Source organism: Rhinatrema bivittatum, chromosome 1 (genome assembly GCF_901001135.1).
Source record: "Rhinatrema bivittatum chromosome 1, aRhiBiv1.1, whole genome shotgun sequence".
NCBI classification, from domain to species: Eukaryota; Metazoa; Chordata; class Amphibia; order Gymnophiona; family Rhinatrematidae; genus Rhinatrema; species Rhinatrema bivittatum.
The window spans coordinates 712,422,244-712,434,590 of record NC_042615.1 but is presented as its reverse complement, the minus strand read 5'-3'; the positions used below and the strand labels follow the sequence as shown (position 1 = coordinate 712,434,590).

The following is a 12,347-nucleotide window of genomic DNA, read 5'->3' as shown; positions in this document are numbered from 1 at the left end:
CTGGGTATATTTAATGGTATGGCCATGCACTGAATGTCCCAACCAGGTTAGCTGGATAGTGGCTGAATATGGACTTTGAGGTGACCAGCCAATATGATTTTAATATTTTTGTTGAAAAATTTTGACTTTGGTTTTAATGAATGTTTATTTTTCCATTGCAGGAGTGCATCCGAGCCTTAGGCCGAAACAAACCTCATACGCCGTTCAGAGCAAGTAAACTTACTCAGGTGCTACGAGATTCCTTTATAGGAGAAAACTCAAGGACCTGTATGGTAAGTTTGAATTTTTGAAAATGTTATAACCCTGTTTCTCAGAGGATAAGCAGGATGGTAGCCCTCACACACAGGTGACATCAAATGGAGCCCTGATGCAGAAAACATATGTTATATATAAGTTTCTAGAACTTTGACTAGGCACATTGAGCATGCCCATCATGTCCTACATCACACATCCACGCGGGGTGTCTCTTCTGCGGAAATGTAAGCCTCGCAGTTTAATTGAGCTCACTTTGGCTGTTTCTGGCCTAGAGGAAAACTTCTTTTTTCATCACGGTTTTTGGTATCATTCCATCGCCAGGTCCCTCTCTGTGCCTCTCAGAGTATCCTACTAAGGGTTTTCGGCATTTCTGGTAAATTTTCTTTCACGGTCGATTCCTCCTGTGAAAGCTGTATCCGGGTGCCCACCGCCATTGATGCCCACTGCCTTCGTTTCGTATCTGCAGTCCTCTTTTCTTTCATTCCATCATGGCCTCTTCCAGTTTTCATTGATGCCCTCAGTGCCCAAGGACCATGTCCATTATGGATCCTTACAAGGTATGTATCCTCTTCCTGGGGGTATCGCATGATGTTTGGGGTTGTTGCTTGGATGCCTAAATGACTCCGAAGAGATCGTCACCTTCAACTCGATAAGATGGATCAGCTCTTCAGGTCGAGGAAGTCCGAGCCTTCACCATTGGCATTGATGGACCTTGAAGGATACCACGCCATCAACACTGGCGGATAGGGGTGCCGGATACCGACCTTTGTATATCTCCGGGCCAAGGATCCTGAGTTCATTGTCTTTGGCCTCAGTACTGGGAAAAGACTGGGCAAAGCATCAGCATCGGTTCCCTGTCGATGCACTGGCTTTTGCTGTGATGCACCCGAAGTGGCCCCTCAGTGAGGAGGGCCTATCCTCTATCCATGCCGGGGATCCGTAACAGTCTCCACCAGTCCTGGTGCTAGTTGCTGATCCACCGTCTTGGGTCCAAAGAAGACCTGGCCACATCTTCTTCCTCCCAGTTGGTGTTGGCATTGGCAACATTTGAGGAGGAGCTGGAGTGTTGAGTTCAGTTAGCGGTAGATCGGGCACTGCAGGGCATCGAGCCTGTGGTACTGGAGCTGGTGCTGCCTGTCATTCTACTGCTGTTGGAGAAGCTCAATGTGTTCACCTGTGCATTACCAACCCACCTGGTGCCGGTTCCCAGCAGGGAACAAGGGCCTCCCCTTACCGATATGATGGTCATTGCTGGTTCCTCTGAGGAGGAAGCTCCACCGAGGTCGGCAGAAACGATGAGGCCTGTAGTCTCCCATCCAGTTCTAGAGGTACTTGTACCTCTGGACCAAGGCCGAGCACCTAGGATCCTAGTGAGAATAAGGGTCCCTATGACCCCTATGGTGATGATCTAATGGAGTCCTCATCCAAGGGCTCTGATGATTTCCCATCAAACCCTTCTCCAGATGAATGAAGGAAGTCCCTGCCTGAGGACTTAACATTTGCAGGGTTTGTGAGGAAGATGACTGAGGCCATCTCATTTCAACATTTAACAGAGTAGGATTCCAGGCATAGATAGAGGATTGTTCAGTTCATGGAGCCTCCTAAGGAGATGATACTGGTCCCGTTACACAAAATCCCTCAAGTTGTTGCTGAGGATATGGGAATTACCCCCTCACAGTGCCTCTTGTTAACAAGAAGGCGGTCGGAGTCTATCTCGTCCAGAAGGCTCCTGGATTCGATGAGCGTCAACTGCCTCACTAGTCCGTGGTGGTCGAATCTGCCCTCAAGAGGGCCAAGTGCTCTGACCCATTCCTCTGTGCCTCTGGGGAATGATCACAGAGTGATGGTCACTCTTGGGAGGAAGGTGTTCCAAAGCGCCATCCTTTTTGCCAGATATGCTACCTACCAGCTGTACATGAATCAATACTTGCGGGACATCTGGAAGCAGGTGTAGGAGGTGGCTGAGCAGCTGCCTCAATAGAAAAAAGACATCCTCATGTCACTAGTGCATAAGGGTCTGGAGTGCTGGAAACACAAAGTCAGTGCAACCTACAATGTTTTCGAGATGGCATCAAGGATCTCGGCAGCAGGAATCTGCACCCACAGAATGGCATGGCTGCTGGCCTCGGATCTCTGACCAGAGGTACAGGAACGACTCTTTGACATGCCCTGTACTGGAGAGAATCTCTTTGGAGTCAGTCGGATTCGTTCTCAACTACCCAAAGTCCCATCTCAGCCCATCACCTCAATTGGACTTAATAGGAGCCCTGTTAGACATGGCTCAGGCCAAGGCCTTTCTGCCTTGCTAGAGGGCTGTCTCCATTGCATCCACTGCCACAGAGATTCAACAGAGCCAGCAATTCCCAGCCTGGCACATGTTGGGCCTGAGGCTGTTGGGCCATATGGCAGCAAACATCCATGTTACTCCCTTGGCACTTTTACACATGCGCAGAGCCCAGTGGAACCTGAGGTCACAGTGACGCCAGGCCACTCAGAGCTACCAGCATTCACCCTGTGTCTCTGGAACTCAATGTCTTGGTAGTGGGCACTTTCCAGTCTGAAACAGGGATCTCATTTGAGTCTCCTTACTCAAATTATCCTAACCATGGATGCATCTACCCTGGGGTGGGGAGCTCATGTAGATGGGCTTGGTATCCAGGGATGTTCTTGTCAAATCAACTTCCTGGAGCTTCTAGCGATCAGGTATGTGCTATGAGATCAGCTGTCCAACAAAGTTGTTCTGATCCAGACCGAAAACTAGGTTGCCATGTGGCATGTCAACAAGCAGGAAGGCATGGAATCGTACTTCTTGAAAGCGGTTGAGATATGGTGATGAGCCCTCCTCCATGAGATGGTGCTCCGGGCCATGTACCTGGCTGGCACGGAGAACATGGTAGCAGACAGGCTGAGTCTAGCCTTCAGACCCTATGAGTGGTCCCTGGACCAGGGGATATTGAATCAGGTATTCCGATCTGAGGGAATCCAAACGTAGATCTGTCCGCGTCCCCCTGCAACAGGAAGGTGCTTCGGTTCTGCTTTCTACATAGGACAGATGGCAAACCAGCCTCCGATGCCCTCGCCCATCATTGGGGCAAGGGTCTTCTGTATGCATATCCTCTAATTACCTTAGTGATGCGAAGACTCTCTTGAAGCTTTGCAAGGACAAAGGGACTATGATTCTCATAGCCCCTCATTGCCCAAGACAGGTCTGCTTTCCACTCTTTTGGGAGTTGTCCATCCGGAGACCTATCAGTCTGGGGACTTCCCCAGATCTCATCATGCAAGACCAAGGCAGGCTGTGCATCCCAACCTCCAGGTCCTGTTATGCACAGCTTGGATATTGAGAAGTTAATCCTGCAGCCACTTGATCTTTCTGAGTATGTGTCTCTGGTCCTGGTGGCATCTAGAAAGACTTCTACTAGAAAGTCCTGTGGACTGAAGTGGAGGAGGTTTTCTGTGGGGAGTGAGGAGAAGGCCCTAGATCTGTTCTCCTGTTCCACACAAAAACTGTTTTATCTTCTACACCTATTGGAGGATGACTCGAAAAACAACTCTGTCAGAGTTCATCTTTGTGCAATTGGCACATACCACCACGGTAGATGGTACATCCATCTTTGTACAGCCTAGAGTTGTAAGATTCATGTGGGGCCTGCTTCAATTGAAGCCTCCCCCTAAAGCCTCCCGCTGTGTCTTGGGATCTCAAAGTGGTGTTAGCTCAGCTGATGAAAGCTCCTTTTGAGCTGCTGCGCACTGTGATCTGAAGGTCTTGCCAGGTACTTGTAACCTGGATTGGCCACTTTTGGAAATAGCATGTTGGACTTGATGGACCCTAGGTCTGACCCAGTATGGCAACTTCTCATGTTCTTATCTGGAAGGTCATAGTTTTGGTGGCGGTCACTTCAGCGCGTAAGGTCAGCGAGCTCCAGGCTTTAGTAACTTATCCACTTTATACTTAGTTCTATCATGACACGGTGGTCTTGCCCATAGCTAAGAATTCACCCATGTATGAAAACTACCATCCTGCTTGTCTTCGGAGAAAGTAGAGTTGCTTACCTCTAAAAGGTTTTCACCGAGGACAGCAGGATGTTAGTTCTCATGAAACCCGCCTGCAACCCTGCGTGGATGTGTGGTATAGGGCATGCTGGGCATGCTCAGTGTGCCTAGTCAAAGTTCTTGAAACCTTGACATAAATTTTCCGCATTGGGGCTCCATCTAATGATGTCACCCATGTCAGGGCTAACATCCTACTGTCCTCTGAGAACACCTGTTACAGCTAAGCAACTCTTCTTTCTTGGGTCATTAGGATACTGTGGAAAATTTTATGAATATTGCCTATAAGCTTGTTTTTCAAAATTTCTCTGTAGTCCCTTAATTTTAGGGTTAAGCTCTGCTTCACAATTTTGTTCTTAATCTTCCTTGCTGCCTTCTCTGCACTTCAAAAGATGAAACAAATGTTTAACTGGCTTTTTTTTCAATGTAAATAAGTCATTTTTTCTTTTTGAGGTTGTCTAGAAAAACAATGATACGTTATGAGGTTGCCTAGAGAAACAATGATACGGCCCGACGATGTATCATTGTTTCTCTAGGCAACCTCGTTGATTTGATTGGATGCCCTTAAGAATTTTTAAATTCCTCAATACATCCATTTTGCATATGTTGAATCCTGGAATCTTACTGTTTCTCAGCAATTAAATACCTTGCAAAGCTGTGATTTTGGGTTCCTCCCGACACAGTTCTGTATACAAAAAATGGTCAATGTCGGGGGCTGTGCAGCTTTTTCACAAAGTTTGGAAATATCCAGTGATACATCTGAAACTTAGAAATAAAAGAAATTCTAAGTCTGAAAACACATGGACGCTTGAGAGTTTTTCTGCCCTACTGTCTCTTGTTTAACTCTAAATGTAGCCATGAACAGGTACTAAGTTATCCATGAATATGTTCTTGAATAACTTTAAGCTTATGTGGCTATATTCAAAGGATATAGCCATATAAGTGCTGACAGAATTTGAAAAAAAAAACTTTCAGGCCACCAGCCCATGCTCCTGAGAGGTGTTCATATTAGGACTGGAGGGCCTGTGCCTCCCAAACCCCCCAAAATCTTTTAAAAAAAACAAAAATAAAACCTTGCAGGCCAAAAGGTCTGAAGAGGTAGTCCAGGTCTCTCCACATGGCAATTTCAATTTTGTTGAAATGTACGAATGCCCTCTCCAAGCCCAACCCTCCTGCTTCTGGTGGCAGCCCCTAAATGGCCCTGGCTTCTGGGGCCCCAGTACAAGCATACTACTTGGGTCATTGTCATGCGTTGCCATCACAGCGACATTGGTTGTGTAAGCTGTCAGCATTGCTGTCAAGGCAATGCATGATGCGCCGTGGAATGATAAGTTTGTACTGAGGCCCAGGCTGCCAGGGCCATTTAGGGTTTGCTGCCAGAAGCAGGAGAGTTGAGCTTGCTTGGGAGGAGGGGCACTTGCAGATTTTAGCAAAAATGAAATTGAGTGCCATGGGAGGCAGAGGATTGGACTTCCTCCTTGGACCTTTCAGCTTGTCATGTTTTGGTGTGGATGGTGGGAGAGGACATATGCCTGCTTGCCCCAAAGTAGGAGGAAGGCATGGGCCACTGACCCAAACTTGGGTTTTCTTTATCAGTTCCATTGGTGCTTATATGGCTATATCCTTTGAATATAATCACATAAGTTTAAAGGTATCTGGGTGCATGTACTTGAACAATTTTAAACCTAACCAGGGATATTAAAAAATAGCGAGTTTAAAGTTATCCAGCTAAAGGTGGTAGAATAACATTTTATTTAGGGATATTTAGTGAGACGTTTATCCTGCTAAATATTCCTTATAACTTATCTGGCTAACTTTAGCCGGATAAGTTATCCATTTTTTCAGCTATTTAAATATTGGCCTGTCAATCTGCAAAAAAATTGTTTTGCTACTTAAGCTTATTTTTATTGGAGTTTTCGAATACCAGTTACAGTTTGATCACTGTTTCTCAACACGAAGTAGATAATATTTAAAATCTAGTATTTTATTAGCTACATTTGGTGGTGGTTTATTTTTACCTTAATCCTTTGGATATTATGTAAGCCTTATGTATTTAGCAGTGAACTACCATATTTTTTGCTCCATAAGACGCACCTTTTTCCCCCCCAAAAGTGGAAGGAAAATGTCTGTGCGTCTTATGGAGCGAATATAAAAAAAAACCTGAAAAACTAACTACAACCCCCCCCCTCTGCCCTCCCCCCCCCCAAGACCTGCCAAAAGTCCCTGGTGGTCCAGCGAGGGTCCGGGAGCGATCTCCTGCACTCGGGCCGTCGGCTGCCAGTAATCAAAATGGCGCCGACGGCCCTTTGCCCTTACTTTGTCACAGGGGCCGACCAATGGCACCGGTAGCCCGTGACATAAGGGCAAAGGGCCGTCGGCGCCATTTTGATTACTGGCAGCCGACGGCCCAAATGCAGGAGATTGCTACCGGACCACCAGGGACTTTTGGCAGGTCTTGGGGGGGTCAGGAGGGTGGGGGTGTTGTAGTCAATTAAATTTAAAGGGTTGGGATGTTTGGGTTTTTTTTGGAGGGGGAGTTTCCCCACAAAAAGAGAAAGATAAAAGTTTTCTGATCTGGGGAGTGGACCGAAATGGCCCTCCCCAGACCCGAAAACGAAATGGGGACAAAAATAATTGTATGCACTCCCCTAATTTGCTCCATAAGACGCACAGACGCCTGGGAACAGAGCCAGTTTAGCACACCATTATTATTATTTTTTTTTTTTTATTTTCCCCCTCTGAATCCTAGGTGCGTCTTATGGTCAGGTGCGCCTTATGGAGCGAAAAATACGGTACGTATTAGAATAGCTAGGGAAAGGGCATTGATTTATACTCTTAAGATATCAGATCTGATGTGTACAGTGCAACTGAGAATCGGATGGTCGAAAAAGCCTGCAGGGCCGATGCCACAGTGTTGTACATAAGCTAGAGACTTATAACCTGTTGTGTCATGAATCTCTACTTTAATAGTGTGGTAGTGCCACGCAGCACCATTAGCGAAGATGACTTCATTCAGTTTGCATCATAAACACAGTTAGAAAATATGTGACTGCGGTGTGTATCAATAAAGGTAAAGCCGCAATCGATTGACACAACAGGTTATAAGTCTCTAGCTTATGTACAACACTGTGGCATCGGCCCTGCAGGCACATTATAAGTCCTGCCCAAATTGATTGCCCCTGAGGCAGCTCTGTATAAAAGAGCGAAACTCGGCCAGAGTCGGGCAAATTTTAATAAAGGGCTTTTTCGACCATCCGATTCTCGTTCTCGTCATTGCTGTACCAGCCAATTGGACTGGCTTCCGCTTTGCTTTCTGGGTACAGTGCAATTGAGCCAGTTAACCTATTGATCTAACTCTGTTACATCAGAAAATAGCTATAGAGTGGATTTATGTTCATTGTGAAAATATTTTAACTATTATTGTAGTGGTTTTTCCTAAGGAAAACAATCTATTTAAAGCAGATAAATAAGTAAGGTTTAATATAATTATGATCAGAGTTATGATCAGAAGGCAAGAATGAGAAATTTGTATGAATGCCAGGATACAGCAAGCCGAATTATTGTAGGTCAGCATTCTAATATATAGTGCAAGTATTTGGTGAGTACAGTAGTTGCATATCTGTAATCCTTGAGTACTTTGTGATTCACTTCAGAAGCAGTTGAATATAAATATGTAAGAAACAATAAAGACTACACTTATTTTGAATTATGCAATTCCTTTCTAGCAGAACGTAATACATTTTTTGTTTTCTCCCAGATTGCTACTATCTCTCCAGGGATGGCATCTTGTGAAAACACTTTAAACACTTTACGATATGCAAATAGGTAGGAAAATGTTTGATATATGATCATTTGAGTTTGCTCTGAATTTTAGTGTTTTGATCCTTGCAGCTTTTGGAGTACTTGCAGTAACTTTGATTTTACTGATGAACTGTAATGTACTTAATAATTTTAAGTGTTTTTCCTTGTGAGTATTGGCAAAAATGCTTAATGAGATTGAAATCATAGAAATACATTAATAATGCAGCAAATTTTAAGGAGCAAATATTTTACTAAAATATTTTATATGGAAAATTCAGAAACATTGCTGCTTAACTTTTTGCTGTTTTGTGGGTGTCATGTATGAGATCCAGATAAAAAAAAAAATCACAATAGGAGCTGAAGATTCTGATTGTTTAGCAATTTTACTTGGAGCTTCTGCAAAACGAAAACAAAATATTTATTTGTCGAGTTTTATATACTGTCCGGTATCGCCATCACAACGGTTTACATGGTTCGATCAGTATATGATAATTTACATATGAGGTGCATGGATCATAAACAGAGTATGATACATGTGCAATTAGTGAATGGTATTTGTACAATAGGTGGTGAGAATAATGGTATTTGTACAATAGGTGGTGAGAATAATCAGGTATTTATACATGGTTGGTTCATGGAGGTATATCAGGTTTGTTAATGTTTGGCAATATTAGGTGATCTGGGTGTCAGTTGATTGAGGGATAAGGGTCTGCTTCAGTTCAGTTGGAAGGTCTGTTAGTTGGTTGCTGAGTATTCCTTGCTTGTCTTGGTAGGCTTTGGAGAAAAGCCACGTTTTCAGATCTTTTTTGAATGTTTTTAAGTTGGGTTGCAGTCATATGGCTAGTTCTGTCGGGAGGGTGTTCCAGATTTTGGGGCTGGCAATGGAGAATGCTCTTTCTCGGGTTGGGGTGAGTTGTGCAGTTTGATGCTAGTAGGCCTTTGTTGTTTGATCGTAGGTTTCATTGAGGATTATGGGGGGTGAGGTTTAAGCCTGCCCGGTCAGTTTGTTCTTTGTGTAATTTGTGTAAGATGGTCAGTGTTTTGTATTCTATTCTGAATTTTATTGGTAGCCAGTGTAGTGATATAACTAAGGGGGTTATATGTTCATTCTTTTTTGTGCCTGTGAGGATTCTAGCAGCTGAGTTTTGTAGGATTTGGTTTGATGTTGGAAAACGGTAGTCCAAGAAGTAGGGAGTTGCAGTAGTCGGTTTGAGAAGATGAGAAGTTGAAGTACCGTTCTGAAATCATTTGGGGTTAGGAATGGTTTTAGACGTCTTAGAATTAACAATTTGTGATATCCCTCCTTAATTTTGGTTATGATGTGGTTCCTGAAGGATAGTTTGTTGTCCATTATGACTCCTAGGTTTCTTGTGTGTGTTACTGGAGAGATTGGGTTCATCTGATTTTCAAGTTTGAGTGGTGGTGGGGAAGGGCTGGGTTTTTGATCCATGATTATTATTTTGTTTTTTTCGATGTTTATTATGAGTTTCATGTGTGTTAGTTGTTTTTTGATTGATCCTAGGAGTGTGGCTGTTTCCTTGTAGGTATCTTCCAGTGTATTTCGAATGGTATTAGAATTTGTTTGTCGTCTGCGTAGAGGAAGTGGGTGACTCCGAGATTGTTTAGAAGATGACATATTGGGAGTGTATAAATCAAGCAGAAGATGTCCCATTTGCAGGCTTGGGAACAGGATTTACAGGAAGGATGGCTAGCGGAAGATTGGAAGCAGATATATATACATTTAAGGAAAGGTTTGATCTCCGCTACCCATATTGAAAATGGTTACAAGATGTTATATAGGTGGTATATTACTCCCATTCATCTAAGCCACATGTACCTGGATGCAACGGACTCTTGCTGGAAGTTGTGCTCTGCCAAGGGCTCGTTTCTTCATCTATGGTGGACTTGCCCAAAAGTTGGGGCACTGTGGCAGCAAATTTCACAATGGTTATCAAAGGTTCTAGGATTCTCTGTGGGTCTTACCCATGCTAGTGCTCTCCTTAATTGGGAATGTCGTAATTGTGATCCAAACCAGAATAAATTCATTAAATATGTTGTCTCGGCAGCTAGGTGTGCCATTGCAAAATATTGGAAAGACCTGGCAGTACCATCGTTACAATATGTACAAGCCTCAGTACTGGGGATGCACTCGCTGGGGAAAATCACTGCTCATAAACATGGCCTACTCTCTCATTTCCAACAAGTTTGGTCAAAATATGAGGAGTGGCTATCAACCACTGCACAATGAGAGTGGCAAATACTGACACTCTCATCGGATTTACACAGACGTTATCTATGCTTCTTTACCTAGAGGTCTAATAATGTAAGCATTATTCATTTACACTAATTTCTTTGTATAACTTGTTCGGGGGGGAGGGGAGGGGGTGCTTCTTTTTTTGAATGAATAACTGTTTCTAAAGTGTGCGTTATATCCAGAACAGGGGGTTTCATTATGTTATTCTGCTAGATGCATCTCCTTTACTGAGTGCACAAACAAGGATATGTTAGTAACTTCTATGACTCTCATGTACTTTCATCCGTATTAAGGATTGTATTGTTGAGTTACATGTATTATTTATTGCATATGCGGTTGTATGGTATTTCCCTCTTGGGTCTGGATTGTATTGTTATTTAAAACAAAATAAAAATTTACAAATAAAAAAAAAAAAATGACATATTGGAAGTAGGTATATATTGAAAAGAGTGGCGGATAGGGCAGAGCCTTGGGACTCCAGTGTTGAGGTTAATTTTTTTGGATAGTGTGTTATTGATACTTGGTAGCTTCTGTTAGATAGGTAAGATGAGAACCATCGAAGGGTTATGTCGGTTAGTCCAATTTCTGTCTGTCCAGGAGAATTCTATGGTTTACCGTGTCAAATGCAGCTAATAGGTCTAAGAGGATGAGTAGGTATTTCTGCCTGTTGTCAAATCCTCTTAGTATTGTGTCATTCAATGAGAGTAGGAGCGTTTCGGTGCTTAAGTTTTATATATAGTTAAATAGTTTTAACTAGGTATATTAAATGAAAGTGACTAGAACTTTGACCTTATCTTGTAAGTGGTTTTCAACAAGCACTTATAAAGTACTATTTTCTTGCTTCTGTTGTGGATTCTGCACTTGTAAATTGAAGCAACCATTTTTCATATGTAAACTATGTAGTCCGAACCCCAAACATAAAACTTTTAAGCTGCTCCTTGTTGAGTTGTTCATGATTGTGATTTGAGTTGAAAAAAATATAAGCAAATTTGGTGTGTTAAGTCATAATACATTTTGAAAGCAGCTGTTGCTCGAATTGATTGCTGCGTGGTATAGCTAGCTATGTTATGCAAACTGTGTTTTGAGGTGGGGAGAGAGGTGCTGAAGTAGAATATTATATAGTTGACCAAAACTGGCTTGGATTCCTTGTTCCCTATTGGATAAGAAATTCCTAGAACACCATGAGTTTCCTCTTTTCCTCATAAAAAGATTCTATAATGAAAAAAGCAAATAAATCTTTATAGTTCTAATATAGCAAGCTTTTTTAATTATAGAATTTCATTTGTCTTGTACATAAGAACATAAGAAATGCCATACTGGGTCAGACCAAGAGTCCATCAAGCCCAGTACCTGTTTTCAACAGCAGCCAATCCAAGTCACAAGTACCTTGCAAGTACCCAAACATTAGACAGATCACAAGCTACTATTGCTTTTTAATTACAGTAATAGTTTATGGATTTAACCTCTAGGAACTTATCCAAACCTTTTTTAAACCCAGTAACACTAACTGCTGAAATCACATCCCCTGGCAATATTTAACTATGTTTAACAATGTTTAACTATGTGCTGAGTAGAAAATAATTTTCTTTCATTTCATTTCTTTTAAATGAGCTGCTTGCTAACTTCATGGAGTGCCCCTTGGTCCTTCTGTTATCTCAAAGATTAAATAACCAATTTACATTAACTTGTTCAAGTCCTTTCATGATTTTGTAGATTTCTATCATATCACCCCTCAGTCATTGCTTCTAAGAGCTGCACTATCCTAACTTTAGCCTTTCCTCATAGGGCAGCTGTTCCATGCCCCTTATCATTTTGGTCGCCCTTTTCTGCACTTTCTCCAGTGTAGCTAGATCCTTTTTCAGATGCGGTGACCAGACTTGCACATAGTGAGGAAGATTTTAAAAGCCCTACTCGCACCGAGCCTATTTTGCAGAGGCCCTGCGACGCGAGCAAGCCCCGGGATCTAATTCTCAGTGGAGCACAGGAC

The 12,347-nt window shown here is 42.9% G+C and overlaps 1 protein-coding gene across 2 annotated transcripts in view; it reads left to right on the top strand.

Annotated features, from left to right (window-relative positions):
• KIF2A (kinesin family member 2A) overlaps nucleotides 1-12,347 on the top strand; it is a 266,717-nt gene that overhangs the window by 218,979 nt on the left and 35,391 nt on the right. For both annotated transcript variants that reach the window (XM_029576454.1, XM_029576445.1), the window contains exons 15-16: nucleotides 162-272; nucleotides 8,063-8,130. In XM_029576454.1, coding sequence (XP_029432314.1) covers nucleotides 162-272; nucleotides 8,063-8,130 — 179 coding nt within the window. The remainder of the gene's footprint in view (nucleotides 1-161; nucleotides 273-8,062; nucleotides 8,131-12,347) is intronic.